The 18,255-nt window shown below is 45.1% G+C and overlaps 1 protein-coding gene across 11 annotated transcripts in view; it reads right to left on the reverse strand.

Moving 5' to 3' along the window:
* Window positions 1-18,255, reverse strand: part of CACNA1B (calcium voltage-gated channel subunit alpha1 B) — a 505,489-nt gene that overhangs the window by 29,933 nt on the left and 457,301 nt on the right. For 9 of the 11 annotated variants that reach the window (XM_068249170.1, XM_068249175.1, XM_068249169.1 and 6 more), the window contains 4 exons: window positions 17,547-17,654; window positions 9,181-9,293; window positions 8,281-8,408; window positions 7,438-7,576 (listed from right to left, as the gene is read on the reverse strand). In XM_068249170.1, the coding sequence (XP_068105271.1) occupies window positions 7,438-7,576; window positions 8,281-8,408; window positions 9,181-9,293; window positions 17,547-17,654 (488 nt within the window). The remainder of the gene's footprint in view (window positions 1-7,437; window positions 7,577-8,280; window positions 8,409-9,180; window positions 9,294-17,546; window positions 17,655-18,255) is intronic. The other 2 variants (XM_068249173.1, XM_068249168.1) reach the window with 1 other exon arrangement.

The raw sequence follows: 18,255 nt of genomic DNA on the forward strand, positions 1-18,255 counted from the left end.
TAGGGGGAACATGACTGGTGAGTTTCGGGCCCCTAGGCCAAAGAGGTCATAGCCTAGGGTCACAAAAACCTGTTTATTTGGGCTATTTTAATGGTAGTGATGGTGACGTACATAAATCTCAGCCATGGCCGTTAGCAACGTCTGAATTTCACGAAATGTCTCATGCAGGTAGAAGACATATTGTTAGACTTGGATTTCAAAGATGGGGTCCCTACATCTCTGCAAACCAGAGTTACAGGGGTCCAAAATTGGTAACATCCCCCATAGACTTTTATTGCCTCCCTATTTCACTTTCCAAAATCTCACATCTTTTCAAAGGGCAATGGCTCAGCAGTACCAAATTTTCTAGCATTGTAGGGACCCTTAGGGGGAACATGACTGGTGAGTTTCGGGCCCCTAGGCCAAAGAGGTCATAGCCTAGGGTCACAAAAACCTGTTTATTTGGGCTATTTCAATGGTAGTGATGGTGACGTACATAAATCTCAGCCATGGCCGTTAGCAACGTCTGAATTTCACGAAATGTCTCATGCAGGTAGAAGACATATTGTTAAGACTTGGATTCCAAAGATGGGGTCCCTACATCTCTGCAAACCAGAGTTACAGGGGTCCAAAATTGGTAAAATCCACCATAGACTTTCATTGCCTCCCTATTTCACTTTCCAAAATCTCACATCTTTTCAAAGGGCAATGGCTCAGCAGTACCAAATTTTCTAGCATTGTAGGGACCCTTAGGGGGATCATGACTGGTGAGTTTTGCCACTGCTGAGCCATTGCCCTTTGAAATGGTGTGAGATTTTGGAACAGTAAATAGTAGGCCCAATGAAAGCCTATGGGGGATTTTACCAATTTTGGACCCCTGTAACTCTGGTTTGCAGAGATGTAGGGACCCCATCTTTGGAATCCAAGTCTAACAATATGTCTTCTACCTGCATGAGACATTTCGTGAAATTCAGACGTTGCTAACGGCCATGGCTGAGATTTATGTACGTCACCATCACTACCATTGAAATAGCCCAAATAAACAGGTTTTTGTGACCCTAGGCTATGACCTCTTTGGCCTAGGGGCCCGAAACTCACCAGTCATGTTCCCCCTAAGGGTCCCTACAATGCTAGAAAATTTGGTACTGCTGAGCCATTGCCCTTTGAAAAGATGTGAGATTTTGGAAAGTGAAATAGGGAGGCAATGAAAGTCTATGGGGGATTTTACCAATTTTGGACCCCTGTAACTCTGGTTTGCAGAGATGTAGGGACCCCATCTTTGGAATCCAAGTCTAACAATATGTCTTCTACCTGCATGAGACATTTCGTGAAATTCAGACGTTGCTAACGGCCATGGCTGAGATTTATGTACGTCACCATCACTACCATTGAAATTGCCCAAATAAACAGGTTTTTGTGACCCTAGGCTATGACCTCTTCGGCCTAGGACTGCATTGAACGCGACCCACGCATTGTGCACATTCTGGACAACACCAATTACTGGGTTTATACCCTTCTGGATCCACGGTACAAACACAATGTTCCAAAACTGCTTGAAGAAAGAGTCCGACAGGTCAAAATGGAAGAATACCAGCAGGCCCTTGTGGAGACTTTAAAGAGGAGATTGACATCCTCCCCCTCCTCTAGCCAGTTGTACGCCGACAGACTGACTTCCGCAAACCCAGGACAACCAGGAGGGCAGCAAACAACACAAGCCGCAGCTAGTGCCCAAAAGGGAATGGTATCGGCAGTGTCCTTGGAGTGGGAAAATTTTCTGACACCCATGCAGCAGCACACAGAACAGCAAGCGTGCAGATCCACCTCCAACACCGATCGCCTGGAGAAGATGGTCAAGGACTACATGTCAGATGGCATAGCTGTGTTGAACAATCCATCTGCACCCTTCAACTATTGGGTATCGAAGCTAGACACCTGGCACAAACTGGCAATGTACGCAATAGAGGTGCTGGCTTGCCCGGCAGCCAGCGTTATGTCGGAACGCTGTTTCAGTGCTGCCGGAGGCATCGTCACAGATCGGCGTATCCGCCTCTCCACAGAAAATGCAGACCGTCTGACTCAAATTAAAATGAATCAATCCTGGATTGGAAACGACTACGCAACACTCCCGGACCCCAACCAAGTAACATGAACAATGAACATCTGTGATGGGTTAGCGTTTCCGGTCCCTGTTTATTGAACCTCTCATCTGTATTACATTTATGACTGCATGGCGACAAAATGCAAATTGCTATCCGCACGCTTCTTGTCCTCATGCAAGGCCTAGGTTGTTGTGTCTCAAAGCGTGGCCTTCTCCTCCTGCGCCACCCTCCTCCTGTTCCATCACGTGTGCTGCTGCTGGGTTAGCATTACCGGTCCCTTTTCCTGGAACCTCTTATATGTATTACATTTATGACTGCATGCCGACAAAAAGCATGTTACCTGTGCAAAGAAAACAGACATTTCCCGCATTTAAAAGACAGTTTTCCCTTTGAAACTTTAAAATCGATTTTCTCAAAAACTATAAGCTCTTTTTGCTAAAAAATTTTTCCTCTTGTACCCACTCCCAAGTTGCACATACCCTGTAAATTTGGGGTATGTAGCATATAAGGAGGCTTTACAAAGCACGAAAGTTCGGGTCCCCATTGACTTCCATTATGTTCGGAGTTCGGCTCGAACACCCGAACATCGCGGCCATGTTCGGCCCGAACCCGAACATCTAGATGTTCGCCCAACACTACACGTGACCCGTTCGGCCAATCACAGCGCTAGCCGAACGTTCGGGTAATGTTCGGCCATGCGCTCTTAGTTCGGCCATATGGCCGAACAGTTTGGCCGAACACCATCATGTTCGGCCGAACTCGAACATCACCCGAACAGGGTGATGTTCTGCAGAATCCGAACAGTGGCGAACACTGTTCGCCCAACACTAGATGCACCCCCCAAGCATGATTCTGCCACCACCATATTTGACAGTGGGGATGGTGTGTGATGTGCAGTGTTAGTTTTCTGCAACACATAGCGTTTTGCATTTTGGCCAAAAAGTTCCATTTTGATCTCATCTGACCAGAGCACCTTCTTCCACATGGTTGCTGTGTCCCCCACATGGCTTGTGGCAAACTGCAGACGGGACTTCTTATGCTTTCTGTTAACAATGGCTTTCTTCTTGCCACTCTTCCATAAAGGCCAACTTTGTACAGTGCATGACTAATAGTTGTCCTATGGACAGAGTCTCCCACCTGAGCTGTAGATCTCTGCAGCTGGTCCAGAGTCACCATGGGCCTCTTGACTGCATTTCTGATCAGCGCTCTCCTTGTTCGGCCTGTGAGTTTAGGTGGACGGCCTTGTCTTGGTAGGTTTACAGTTGTGCCATACTCCTTCCATTTCTGAATGATCGCTTGAACAGTGCTCCGTGGGATGTTCAAGGCTTTGGAAATCTTTTTGTAGCATAAGCCTGCTTTAAATGTCTCAATAACTTGATCCCTGACCTGTCTGGTGTGTTCTTTGGACTTCATGGTGTTGTTGCTCCCAATATTCTCTTAGACAACCTCGGAGGCCCTCACAGAGCAGCTGTATTTGTACTGACATTAGATTACACACAAGTGCACTCTATTTAGTTATTAGCACTCGTCAGGCAATGTCTATGGGCAACTGACTGCACTCAGACCAAAGGAGGCTGAATAATTATGCACATCCCACACAATCTAATCCTACCACAGTCATAGTCTAATGTCCTACCATATTATTATTATGTATTTATATAGCACTGACATCTTCTGCAGCACATTACAGAGTACATAGTCATATCACTGACTGTCCTCAGAGGAGCTCACAATCTAATCCTAACATAGTCATAGTGTAATGTCCTACCATATTATTATTATGGATTTATATAGCACTAACATCTTCTGCAGCACATTACAGAGTACATAGTCGTGTCACTGACTGTCCTCAGAGGAGCTCACACTCTAATCCTACCATAGTTATAGTGTAATGTCCTACCATATTAATATTATGTATTTATATAGCACTGACATCTTCTGCAGCACTGTACAGAGTACATAGTCATGTCACTGACTGTCCTCAGAGGAGCTCACACTCTAATCCTACCATAGTCATAGTGTAATGTCCTACCATATTATTATTATGTATTTATATAGCACTGAGAGCTTCTGCAGCACATTACAGAGTACATAGTCATGTCAGACTGTCCTCAGAGGAGCTCACAATCTAATCCTACCATAGTCATAGTCTAATGTTCTTCCATATTATTATTATTATGGATTTATATAGCACTGACATCTTCTGCAGCACATTACAGAGTACATAGTCATGTCACTGACTGTCCTCAGAGGAGCTCACACTCTAATCCTACCATAGTTATAGTGTAATGTCCTACCATATTAATATTATGTATTTATATAGCACTGACATCTTCTGCAGCACTGTACAGAGTACATAGTCATGCCACTGACTGTCCTCAGAGGAGCTCACACTCTAATCCTACCATAATCATATTCTAATGTCCTACCATATTATTATTATGTATTTATATAGCACTGATATCTTCTGCAGCACATTACAGAGTACATAGTCATGTCACTGACTGTCCTCAGAGGAGCTCACACTCTAATCCTACCATAGTCATAGTGTAATGTCCTACCATATTATTATTATGTATTTATATAGCACTGACATCTCCTGCAGCACATTGCAGTGTACATAGTCATGTCACTGACTGTCCTCAGGGGAGCTGACAATCTAATCCTACCATAGTCATAGTGTAATGTCCTACCATATTATTATTATGTATTTATATAGCACTGACATCTTCTGCAGCACATTACAGAGTACATAGTCATGTCACTGACTGTCCTCAGAGGAGCTCACACTCTAATCCTACCACAGTCATAGTCTAATGTCCTACCATATTATTATTATGTATTTATATAGCACTGACATCTCCTGCAGCACATTACAGAGTACATAGTCATGTCACTGACTGTCCTCAGAGGAGCTCACACTCTAATCCTACCATAGTCCTATGTCTATGAATGTATCGTGTAGTGTATGTATTGTAGTCTAGGGCCAATTTAGGGGAAGCCAATTAACTTAACTGTATGTTTTTGGGATGTGAGAGGAAACCCGAGTGCCCAGAGGAAACCTATGCAGACTCAGGGAGAACATACAAATTCTGTGCAGATGTTGCCCTGGGTGGGATTGGAACCGGTGACCTGGGTGCTGCAAGGCGAGAGTGCTAACCGCTATGCCATCATGCTGCCCGAGTATATAATACACATTATTACACATTATATAATACATGTTACCGCATATTTCATACACATAGGAGGTACACGGCAGAATGAGAGACCCTCGTCTGTCGCTGGAACGTCGAGGAGAATATCTGATGTGGGTTTGCTTGTCCTGGTTGCCGGGATAGAAGCTGCCATAGAGAGTGGGGTCTATCTCTCTCCACACTGCCCCCTATACTCCGCAGTCTATACGCTCCACGTCACCCTTTTAGGACCACAACCCTTTCTTGGGGTGACTCTGAACTCTAGGACAAGATTTGGGGTGAGAGCACTAAATACAGATCAGGGAAGAGCTGGACTGTGATAGGAAATATCCAAAGTATGGAAGACGAGGACCTCCTACTTCCTGTAGTGATGCTCGGATACCCCCCAATCACCAATTCGAGTAAATCCGGCAACGGCAGAATTGAAATCCGGATGTGCCGTGATCGTGATCTGTATTTGATTCGGAGCTCCGGATTAGACTCAGATTTTAGACATGATTACATGTAGAATCCGTGATTGTGGCCGTGATCACGAATTTGACTTAAACGTTAACAAACCCATACATGCTACAATCACCTAAATTGCATGGCTTATAAAGGTGATCAGTGGCTACAACTTAAAACATTTTTTCAAAAAGTAGTTTTTGAGAAAATCGATTTTAAAGAGAACCCGAGGTGGGATTTAATTATGTTAGTGGGGCACAGAGGCTGGTTGTGCACAGTAAGACCAGCCTGTGTTGACCCATGGTGCGCCTCCATGTCCCCCCTGCGCGCCGCTATACCCCCCGCAGTGCTGGCGACACACAGCGTGTCGCCAGCACAATGTTTACCTATGCCTGTCTGTTAGCGCCGCTCCCCCGCCTCCTCTGTATTGGCGCTACCCGCCCACGTCCCTTCCCTCCCGCTGATTGGAGGGAAGGGACGCGGGCGGGTACCAGCGGGAGGGAAGGGACGCGGGCGGGTAGCGCCAATACAGAGGAGGCGGGGGAGCGGCGCTAACAGACAGGCGAGAGGTAAACGTTGTGCTGGTGACACGCTGCGTGTCGCCAGCACTGCGGAGGGGATAGCAGCGCTCAGGGGGGTCCTGGAGGCACACTATGGGGCAACAGAGGCTGGTGTTACTGTGCACAACCAGCCTCTGTGCCCCACTAGCATAATTAAATCCCACCTCGGGTTCTTTTTAAAGTTTCAAATGAAAAAAAGTATTTGGTATTAAAAATCGCCAAAACCCGCCAACTTTAGCGGTTAATAGCAAAGCTCCCTGACTTGCTAGAGACACCACATTTGCAGGATATGTTAAACAGAACAGAATCGCGTGGCTTATAAAGGGGATCAGTGGCTACAACTTAAACATTTATTTTTCAAAAAGACCTTATCGTTTTTTTTACAGAAAATCGATTGTTAAAGTTTCAAAGGAAGTATACATGTAATTGCGGTAAATACAGTAACTGTCATCTACCGCATTTACACGTATACTATTTTCCTTTCAAACTTTAAAATTGATTTTCTCAAAATCTATAAGGTGTTTTTGAAAGAGATGTTACCTCTTGTTCCCACTGTTCTACTTAACATATCCGGCAAATTTATAAGGGGGCTTTGCTAATAACCGATAAAGTCGGCGGGTTTTGGCGATTTTTAATCACAAATACTTTTTTCATTTGAAACTTTAAAATCGATTTTCTCAAAAACAATCAAGTCTTTTTGAATGTTTTTTCTTTTTTTTTTTTTGTACCCGGTAAGTTGTAGCAATTTATCACCTTTATCGGCGGGTTTTGGCGGTTTTATCTGTGATCACGAGCTGGATTTGGACCGCGTTCACGAGTGCATTAGGATCTGAATCTGTGATGGAGAGGCGATCACGGATTCGGATCACGATGTCGGATAGTGAACAAATCCTCGTGAATCTCGGCTATTCCGTGATCACGAGGTCGTGCTGAGCATTCCTGCCGATCAGAGAATTTTCCCTGACGAAGTCGCTGCAGACCAGCGAAACATGTCAACTTACTACTCTGCCTGTCTGTGACGTGTGTTTCACACCCAGTAGGTTAGTATTCCTCAATTATACGCTTTATATTTTCGGTGCGGTGAACTGCGATTAGATTGTGACATCATCTATGGAAGTGTGACCTCACAAAACAGGAGAATATCTCCAGCAGATGACGTGCCTGTTTCACCTGCCGCGGGGCGTGGATCTCCTCTGAGTGACCTCTCTGGAACGCCGTACTCCGGGGGGTGGAGAAGGGGTCCGGGGCTGGCTGGGTCCCCCATGAACTCGACTCTCGGATTCCGCTGTCTTGGTTGGGACTGAAAAACAGGAAGCAGAACTTTTTATTTCATGCTTTTCACAGTCCATTGTTCAATATCTTTTATTTCACAATCCATTTACTAATCAATCAGTTATTACTTTCTGGGGAAGCCAGGCTCCTCCTAGTGGTGTCCAGGCTTGCAAGCGTGCCTCCACTAGCACCCCTCTACCCTTCCACACAGGGCTGTTTCTAGGCATAGGCGACCCAGGCAGATGCCTGGGGTTACAACTGTAGAAAGGAGGACCACAGTGCTAGTCTTAGCACATTGTACTTTATGGAATTCTTATAGCCAACTGCTGGTTCCATTATCAAAGGGATGCATAACACCTAAATGGGCACTGCAGTGTACATTGATGGAGGTACTGGAAGGGGAATGGTAACACTACTCACAACAGAGATGAAGCCTGGGGATCAGCCTGACCAGCCCTGGCTTACATGGAGGTACTGGAAGGGGAATGGTAACACCACTCACACCAGGAATGAAGCCTGGGGATCAGCCTGACCAGCCCTGGCTTACATGGAGGTACTGGAAGGGGAATGGTAACACCACTCACACCAGAGATGAAGCCTGGGGATCAGCCTGACCAGCCCTGGCTTACATGGAGGTACTGGAAGGGGAATGGTAACACCACTCACACCAGAGATGAAGCCTGGGGAACAGCCTGACTAGCCCTGGCTTACATGAAAGGTAACACTACTCACATGATGCCGCCGTTGTTCAGAGAGGCGGAGCTCTTTTGCCGCAGAAAGATCTTCGCTCCACCAAACGCACTGGGGAGACTCTGCTCCAGTGTGGCCTTCAGGGGTTGGAAGAGAGAAACCGGCCCAGTCTGTAATATGGAGGAGAGTCTGAGTCAGACGACCGAGAGGAGGGGGAGGGGATAGAGGAGAGGGGGAGGCGGAGGGGGAGGCAGGGGGGGGAGGGAGGGAGAGAGAAACCGGCCCAGTCTGTAATATGGAGGAGAGTCTGAGTCAGACGACCGAGAGGAGGGGGAGGGGATAGAGGGGAGGCGGAGGGGGAGGGGATAGAGGGGAGGGGGAGGCGGGGGGGGGGGAGGGAGGGAGAGAGAAACCGGCCCAGCCTGTAATATGGAGGAGAGTGAGTCAGATGACCAAGAGGAGGGGGAGGGGATAGAGGGGAGGCGGGGAGGGAGGGAGAGAGAAACCGGCCCAGTCTGTAATATGGAGGAGAGTCTGAGTCAGACGACCGAGAGGAGGAGGAGGGGATAGAGGGGAGGGGGAGGCGGGGGAAAGAGAGAAACCTTCCCAGTCTGTAATATGGAGGAGAGTCTGAGTCAGACGAGCAAGTGGAAGGAGGAGACTGACAAAGGTACAGTGCAGAGACTGACAGACAGAACTCTGCTGCCCTCGTGGCGATTCTCCGCACTGCATACAGGAGAGTCAGAGGTACAGTGTGGAGACTGACAGACAGAACTCTGCTGCCCTCATGTGGCGATTCTCCGCACTGCACACAGGAGAGTCAGAGGTACAGTGAGGAGACTGACAGACAGAACTCTGCTGCCCTCGAGTGGCGATTCTCCTCACTACACCCAGGAGAGTCAGAAGCATAGTAAGACACATGCAAGAGAGAGCAGGCAGTACCTGGGACAGGACTCCGGGCTGATGCTGCGACTGATCCCTGCTGTTCTTATTCTGCTTGTAGAAGTCGAAGATCATCAGAGCAGCGTAAACCTTCCCCACCGTCATCTCATCCGCTGCAAATACAGACAAGAAAAAACACATAACTCCAGGGACATCGCCTCTAGCTAGGACATTTACATAAGTATTTTAAAGAAAGGGAGGTGCTGAAGGGGGTGTGGCCAGAAATATAGCACAAATCAGTGACCCTTCGCACAGATCGCATGCAAATGTTCAAGCAAATGCATTCCATACACAATCAATCGATTCTGGACTCAACCCTTCCACAAATAATCTTCAGAATGAATTGTAATAATGTATGCGGTTATACAGCAGACAAGCGCTTGAGAAAGGGCATGTAGCCCGAAACGTTGTGCTTTTTTGTCTGCTGTATAACTGCATACATTATTACAATTAATTCTGAAGATTATTCGTGCGAGGGTTGAGTCTGAAATCGATTGATCGTGTATGGACTGGATTATGATTGGACCTCCTACGATGATCTGTGACTCCCCGAGATTAACACAGTGATTCCTGGGGTCTGTGGACAACCCCCGTTGTGTTTGTCAAACAAATGCATTCACAGATTCACTCATACAGGCACCACTGTTATCCCTACAGCTAAGTTACAAGCCGGGGTCTTAGTTCACAGAAGAATGCATTCTTATGCTTAGTCACCTATACTGCGCAGAAGTACCCAGGTAAACATAGGTGTCCTAACTCTGGCCCTGTAACATGCATAGTGCAGACATGCAAACACATTCATTGCATCAAACCTATCTAGATGTGTGCTCCTAATCCCTAGAAAGGTTTGATGCAATGAATGTTTGCACTATGCATGTTACAGGGCCAGAGTTAGGACACCTACGATTACCTGGGTACTTCTGCGCAGTGTAAGGTGACTAAGCATAAGAATGCATTCTTCTGTGAACTAAGACCCCGGCTTGTAACTTAGCTGTAGGGATAACAGTGGTGCCTGGATGAGTGAATCTGTGAATGCATTTGTTTGAAGATTTGCGTGCCAGCGTGCCAAGGATTACTGATTTTTGAAAATACAGACAAGACATTTACCGGCCTTACCCATCATACATACATACATACGTCCTCCTACATACATACATGTGTAGGGCCTCCCTTTATTAGGAACACTATACTAATATTGGGCAGGGCCTCCCTTTATTAGGAACACTATACTAATACTGGGCAGGGCCTCCCTTTATTAGGAACACTAAACTAATACTGGGTAGGGCCTCCCTTTATTAAGAACAGTATACTAATACTGGGTAGGGCCTCCCTTTATTAGGAACACTATACTAATACTGGACAGGGTCTCCCTTTATATACTAATACTGGGCAGGGTCTCCCTTTATTATGAACACTATACTAATACTGGGTAGGGCCTCCCTTTATTAGGAACACTAAACTAATACTGGGTAGGGCCTCCCTTTATTAGGAACACTATACTAATACTGGGTAGGGCCTCCCTTTATTAGGAACACTAAACTAATACTGGGTAGGGCCTCCCTTTATTAGGAACACTATACTAATACTGGGTAGGGCCTCCCTTTATTAGGAACACTATACTAATACTGGGTAGGGCCTCCCTTTATTAGGAACACTACACTAATACTGGGTAGGGCCTCCCTTTATTAGGAACACTATACTAATACAGGGTAGGGCCTCCCTTTATTAGGAACACTAAACTAATACTGGGTAGGGCCTCCCTTTATTAGGAACACTATACTAATACTGGGTAGGGCCTCCCTTTATTAGGAACACTACACTAATACTGGGTAGGGCCTCCCTTTATTAGGAACACTATACTAATACTGGGCAGGGCCTCCCTTTATAAGAAACACTATACTAATACTGGGTAGGGCCTCCCTTTATTAGGAACACTATACTAAAACTGGGCAGGGCCTCCTTTTATTAGGAACACTATACTACTACTGGGCAGGGCTTCCCTTTATTAGGAACACTACTAATACTGGGTAGGGCCTCCCCTTATTAGGAACACTATACTAATACTGGGCAGAGCCTCCCTTTATTAGGAACACTATACTAATACTGGGCAGGGCCTCCCTTTATTAGGAACACTATACTAATACTGGGCAGGGTCCCCCTTTATTAGGAACACTATACTAATACTGGGTAAGGTCTCCCTTTATTAGGAACACTATACTAATACTGGGCAGAGCCTCCCTTTATTAGGAACACTATACTAATACTGGGCAGGGCCTCCCTTTATTAGGAACACTATACTAATACTGGGCAGGGCTTCCCTTTATTAGGAACACTATACTAATACTGGGCAGGGTCTCCCTTTATTAGGAACACTATACTAATACTGGGCAGGGTCTCTCTTTATTAGGAACACTATACTAATACTGGGTAAGGTCTCCCTTAATTAGGAACACTATACTAATACTGGGCAGAGCCTCCCTTTATTAGGAACACTATACTAATACTGGGCAGGGCCTCCCTTTATAAGAAACACTATACTGATACTGGGTAGGGCTTCCCTTTATTAGGAACACTATACTAATACTGGGCAGGGTCTCCCTTTATTAGGAACACTATACTAATACTGGGCAGGGTCTCTCTTTATTAGGAACACTATACTAATACTGGGCAGGGCCTCCCTTTATAAGAAACACTATACTAATACTGGGTAGGGCCCCCCTTTATTAGGAACACTATACTAATACTGGGCAGGGCCTCCCTTTATAAGAAACACTATACTGATACTGGGTAGGGCTTCCCTTTATTAGGAACACTATACTAATACTGGGCAGGGCCTCCCTTTATAAGAAACACTATACTAATACTGGGCAGGGCCTCCCTTTATAAGAAACACTATACTAATACTGGGTAGGGCCCCCCTTTATTAGGAACACTATACTAATACTGGGCAGGGCCTTCCTTTATAAGAAACACTATACTAATACTGGGCAGAGCCTCCCTTTATTAGGAACACTATACTAATACTGGGTAGGGCCCCCCTTTATTAGGAACACTATACTAATACTGGGCAGGGCCTTCCTTTATAAGAAACACTATACTAATACTGGGCAGAGCCTCCCTTTATTAGGAACACTATACTAATACTGGACAGGGCCTCCCTTTATTAGGAACACTATACTAATACTGGGCAGGGCTTCCCTTTATTAGGAACACTATACTAATACTGGGCAGAGCCTCCCTTTATTAGGAACACTATACTAATACTGGGCAGGGCCTCCCTTTATTAGGAACACTATACTAATACTGGGCAGGGTCTCCCTTTATTAGGAACACTATACTAATACTGGGCAGGGTCTCCCTTTATTAGGAACACTATACTAATACTGGGTAGGGCCCCCCTTTATTAGGAACACTATACTAATACTGGGCAGGGCCTCCCTTTATAAGAAACACTATACTAATACTGGGCAGAGCCTCCCTTTATTAGGAACACTATACTAATACTGGACAGGGCCTCCCTTTATTAGGAACACTATACTAATACTGGGCAGGGCTTCCCTTTATTAGGAACACTATACTAATACTGGGCAGAGCCTCCCTTTATTAGGAACACTATACTAATACTGGGCAGGGCCTCCCTTTATTAGGAACACTATACTAATACTGGGTAGGGCTTCCCTTTATTAGGAACACTATACTAATACTGGGTAGGGCCTCCCTTTATTAGGAACACTATACTAATACTGGGCAGGGCCTCCTTTTATTAGGAACACTATACTAATACTGGGCAGGGCTTTCCTTTATTAGGAACACTATACTAATACTGGGTAGGGCCTCCCTTTATTAGGAACACTATACTAATACTGGGTAGAGCCTCCCTTTATTAGGAACACTATACTAATACTGGGTAGGGTCTCCCTTTATTAGGAACACTATACTAATACTGGGTAGGGTCTCCCTTTATTAGGAACACTATACTAATACTGGGTAGGGCCTCCCTTTATTAGGAACACTACACTAATACTGGGCAGAGCCTCCCTTTATTAGGAACACTATACTAATACTGGGCAGGGCCTCCCTTTATTAGGAACACTATACTAATACTGGGTAGGGCTTCCCTTTATTAGGAACACTATACTAATACTGGGTAGGGCCTCCCTTTATTAGGAACACTACACTAATACTGGGCAGAGCCTCCCTTTACTAGGAACACTATACTAATACTGGGCAGGGCCTCCCTTTATTAGGAACACTATGCTAATACTGGGCAGGGTTTCCCTTTATTAGGAACACTATACTAATACTGGGTAGTCTCCCTTTATTAGGAACACTATACTAATACTGGATAGGGCCTCCCTTTATTAGGAACACTATACTAATACTGGGTAGGGCCTCCCTTTATTAGGAACACTATACTAATACTGGGCAGGGTCCCCCTTTATTAGGAACACTATACTAATACTGGGCAGAGTCTGCCTTTATTAGGTACACTATACTAATACTGGGTAGGGTCTCCCTTTATTAGGAACACTATACTAATACTGGGCAGGGCCTCCCTTTATTAAGAACACTATACTAATACTGGGCAGGGTCTCCCTTTATTAGGAACACTATACTAATACTGGGCAGGGTCTCCCTTTATTAGGAACACTATACTAATACTGGTTAGGGCCTCCCTTTATTAGGAACACTATACTAATACTGGGCAGGGCCTCCCTTTATTAGGAACACTATACTAATACTGGGCAGGGTCTCCCTTTATTAGGAACACTATACTAATACTGGGCAGGGCCTCCCTTTATTAGGAACACTATACTAATACTGGGCAGGGCCTCCCTTTATTAGGAACACTATACTAACACTGGGCAGGGTCTCCCTTTATTAGGAACACTATACTAATACTGGTTAGGGCTTCCCTTTATTAGGAACACTATCCTAATACTGGGCAGGGTTTCCCTTTATTAGGAACACTATACTAATACTGGGCAGGGCCTCCCTTTATTAGGAACACTATACTAATACTGGGCAGGGCTTCCCTTTATTAGGAACACTATACTAATACTGGGCAGGGTCTCCCTTTATTAGGAACACTATACTAATACTGGGCAGGGTCTCTCTTTATTAGGAACACTATACTAATACTGGGTAAGGTCTCCCTTAATTAGGAACACTATACTAATACTGGGCAGAGCCTCCCTTTATTAGGAACACTATACTAATACTGGGCAGGGCCTCCCTTTATAAGAAACACTATACTGATACTGGGTAGGGCTTCCCTTTATTAGGAACACTATACTAATACTGGGCAGGGTCTCCCTTTATTAGGAACACTATACTAATACTGGGCAGGGTCTCTCTTTATTAGGAACACTATACTAATACTGGGCAGGGCCTCCCTTTATAAGAAACACTATACTAATACTGGGTAGGGCCCCCCTTTATTAGGAACACTATACTAATACTGGGCAGGGCCTCCCTTTATAAGAAACACTATACTGATACTGGGTAGGGCTTCCCTTTATTAGGAACACTATACTAATACTGGGCAGGGCCTCCCTTTATAAGAAACACTATACTAATACTGGGCAGGGCCTCCCTTTATAAGAAACACTATACTAATACTGGGTAGGGCCCCCCTTTATTAGGAACACTATACTAATACTGGGCAGGGCCTTCCTTTATAAGAAACACTATACTAATACTGGGCAGAGCCTCCCTTTATTAGGAACACTATACTAATACTGGGTAGGGCCCCCCTTTATTAGGAACACTATACTAATACTGGGCAGGGCCTTCCTTTATAAGAAACACTATACTAATACTGGGCAGAGCCTCCCTTTATTAGGAACACTATACTAATACTGGACAGGGCCTCCCTTTATTAGGAACACTATACTAATACTGGGCAGGGCTTCCCTTTATTAGGAACACTATACTAATACTGGGCAGAGCCTCCCTTTATTAGGAACACTATACTAATACTGGGCAGGGCCTCCCTTTATTAGGAACACTATACTAATACTGGGCAGGGTCTCCCTTTATTAGGAACACTATACTAATACTGGGCAGGGTCTCCCTTTATTAGGAACACTATACTAATACTGGGTAGGGCCCCCCTTTATTAGGAACACTATACTAATACTGGGCAGGGCCTCCCTTTATAAGAAACACTATACTAATACTGGGCAGAGCCTCCCTTTATTAGGAACACTATACTAATACTGGACAGGGCCTCCCTTTATTAGGAACACTATACTAATACTGGGCAGGGCTTCCCTTTATTAGGAACACTATACTAATACTGGGCAGAGCCTCCCTTTATTAGGAACACTATACTAATACTGGGCAGGGCCTCCCTTTATTAGGAACACTATACTAATACTGGGTAGGGCTTCCCTTTATTAGGAACACTATACTAATACTGGGTAGGGCCTCCCTTTATTAGGAACACTATACTAATACTGGGCAGGGCCTCCTTTTATTAGGAACACTATACTAATACTGGGCAGGGCTTTCCTTTATTAGGAACACTATACTAATACTGGGTAGGGCCTCCCTTTATTAGGAACACTATACTAATACTGGGTAGAGCCTCCCTTTATTAGGAACACTATACTAATACTGGGTAGGGTCTCCCTTTATTAGGAACACTATACTAATACTGGGTAGGGTCTCCCTTTATTAGGAACACTATACTAATACTGGGTAGGGCCTCCCTTTATTAGGAACACTACACTAATACTGGGCAGAGCCTCCCTTTATTAGGAACACTATACTAATACTGGGCAGGGCCTCCCTTTATTAGGAACACTATACTAATACTGGGTAGGGCTTCCCTTTATTAGGAACACTATACTAATACTGGGTAGGGCCTCCCTTTATTAGGAACACTACACTAATACTGGGCAGAGCCTCCCTTTACTAGGAACACTATACTAATACTGGGCAGGGCCTCCCTTTATTAGGAACACTATGCTAATACTGGGCAGGGTTTCCCTTTATTAGGAACACTATACTAATACTGGGTAGTCTCCCTTTATTAGGAACACTATACTAATACTGGATAGGGCCTCCCTTTATTAGGAACACTATACTAATACTGGGTAGGGCCTCCCTTTATTAGGAACACTATACTAATACTGGGCAGGGTCCCCCTTTATTAGGAACACTATACTAATACTGGGCAGAGTCTGCCTTTATTAGGTACACTATACTAATACTGGGTAGGGTCTCCCTTTATTAGGAACACTATACTAATACTGGGCAGGGCCTCCCTTTATTAAGAACACTATACTAATACTGGGCAGGGTCTCCCTTTATTAGGAACACTATACTAATACTGGGCAGGGTCTCCCTTTATTAGGAACACTATACTAATACTGGTTAGGGCCTCCCTTTATTAGGAACACTATACTAATACTGGGCAGGGCCTCCCTTTATTAGGAACACTATACTAATACTGGGCAGGGTCTCCCTTTATTAGGAACACTATACTAATACTGGGCAGGGCCTCCCTTTATTAGGAACACTATACTAATACTGGGCAGGGCCTCCCTTTATTAGGAACACTATACTAACACTGGGCAGGGTCTCCCTTTATTAGGAACACTATACTAATACTGGTTAGGGCTTCCCTTTATTAGGAACACTATCCTAATACTGGGCAGGGTTTCCCTTTATTAGGAACACTATACTAATACTGGGCAGGGCCTCCCTTTATTAGGAACACTATACTAATACTGGTCAGAGTCTCCCTTTATTAGGAACACTATACTAATACTGGGTAGGGTCTCCCTTTATTAGGAACACTATACTAATACTGGGTAGGGCTTCCCTTTATTAGGAACACTATCCTAATACTGGGCAGGGTCTCCCTTTATTAGGAACACTATACTAATACTGGTCAGAGTCTCCCTTTATTAGGGACACTATACTAATACTGGGTAGATCCTCCCTTTATTAGGAACACTATACTAATACTGGGTAGGGCTTCCCTTTATTAGGAACACTATACTAATACTGGGCAGGGCCTCCCTTTATTAGTCACACTATACTAATACTGGGCAGGGTCTCCCTTTATTAGGAACACTATACTAATACTGGGCAGGGTCTCCCTTTATTAGGAACACTATACTAATACTGGGTAGGGTCTCCCTTTATTAGGAACACTATACTAATACTGGGCAGGGCCTCCCAATATTAGGAACACTAACTGTAATCAGCAGGGGTCAGTATAGAATATTCGGTTTGTTTTTAGATGGTACTATGGCCAATAGCATTTCTGGGATTTTCGAGTCACTATGGAGTTGTGCACTGTCCCTGTGATGAAGGAACAGTGGAGAGAAGTGAGTTGGGGTACATCTTACGTTTATGCGGAGGGACGAGCAGATCTAGCGTTTTCTGGGACAGGTTGGGCCACACGTTGGCGATCTCTTTCCGTAGCTCGGCGTCAGATTCGTGCTGCTTTATTCCACCTGTAAAGAGAAGTTTTGTGTGTTCTGGATTGAAAGCTGAATCAGATGACATTTAGCAGAGATGCTGACTGCGCTGTCTGACCTACAGAAATACACTTGCTCCAGATCCAGCAGAGTATATTATATCCAGGTGGTTAATTACAAACAGCTGCGTGTATGTTATAATTTACTATTATTAATTGCAAAGCGCAATCATCTGCCATGGCACTGCACAGAGTAGGAAACAGAAGATAGAGTGAGGAGTTTAAGCAGGATCCTTTGGGTAACTCACAGCAAATTGAGGAATTGGCAAAGAGGAGCCACTTCAGAGGAGTGGGAGGAGAGGTGGATGAGATGGGCAGCAGAGGTCAGTAGGGATTGGCAGAGGGGGGCAGCATCAGAGCAGCGGGAGGAGAGGTGGATGAGGCGGGCAGCAGAGGCCAGTAGGGATTGGCAAAGAGAAGCAGCATCAGAGAAGCGGGAGGAGAGGTGGATGAGCTGAGCAACAAAGGGCAGTAGGGATTGGCAGAGAGGAGCAGCATCAGAGCAGCGGGAGGAGAGGTGGATGAGATGGGCAGCAGAGGTCAGTAGTGAGTGGCAGAGAGGAGCAGCATCAGAGGAG

Source organism: Hyperolius riggenbachi, chromosome 8, assembly GCF_040937935.1.
Source record: "Hyperolius riggenbachi isolate aHypRig1 chromosome 8, aHypRig1.pri, whole genome shotgun sequence".
NCBI lineage: Eukaryota > Metazoa > Chordata > Amphibia > Anura > Hyperoliidae > Hyperolius > Hyperolius riggenbachi.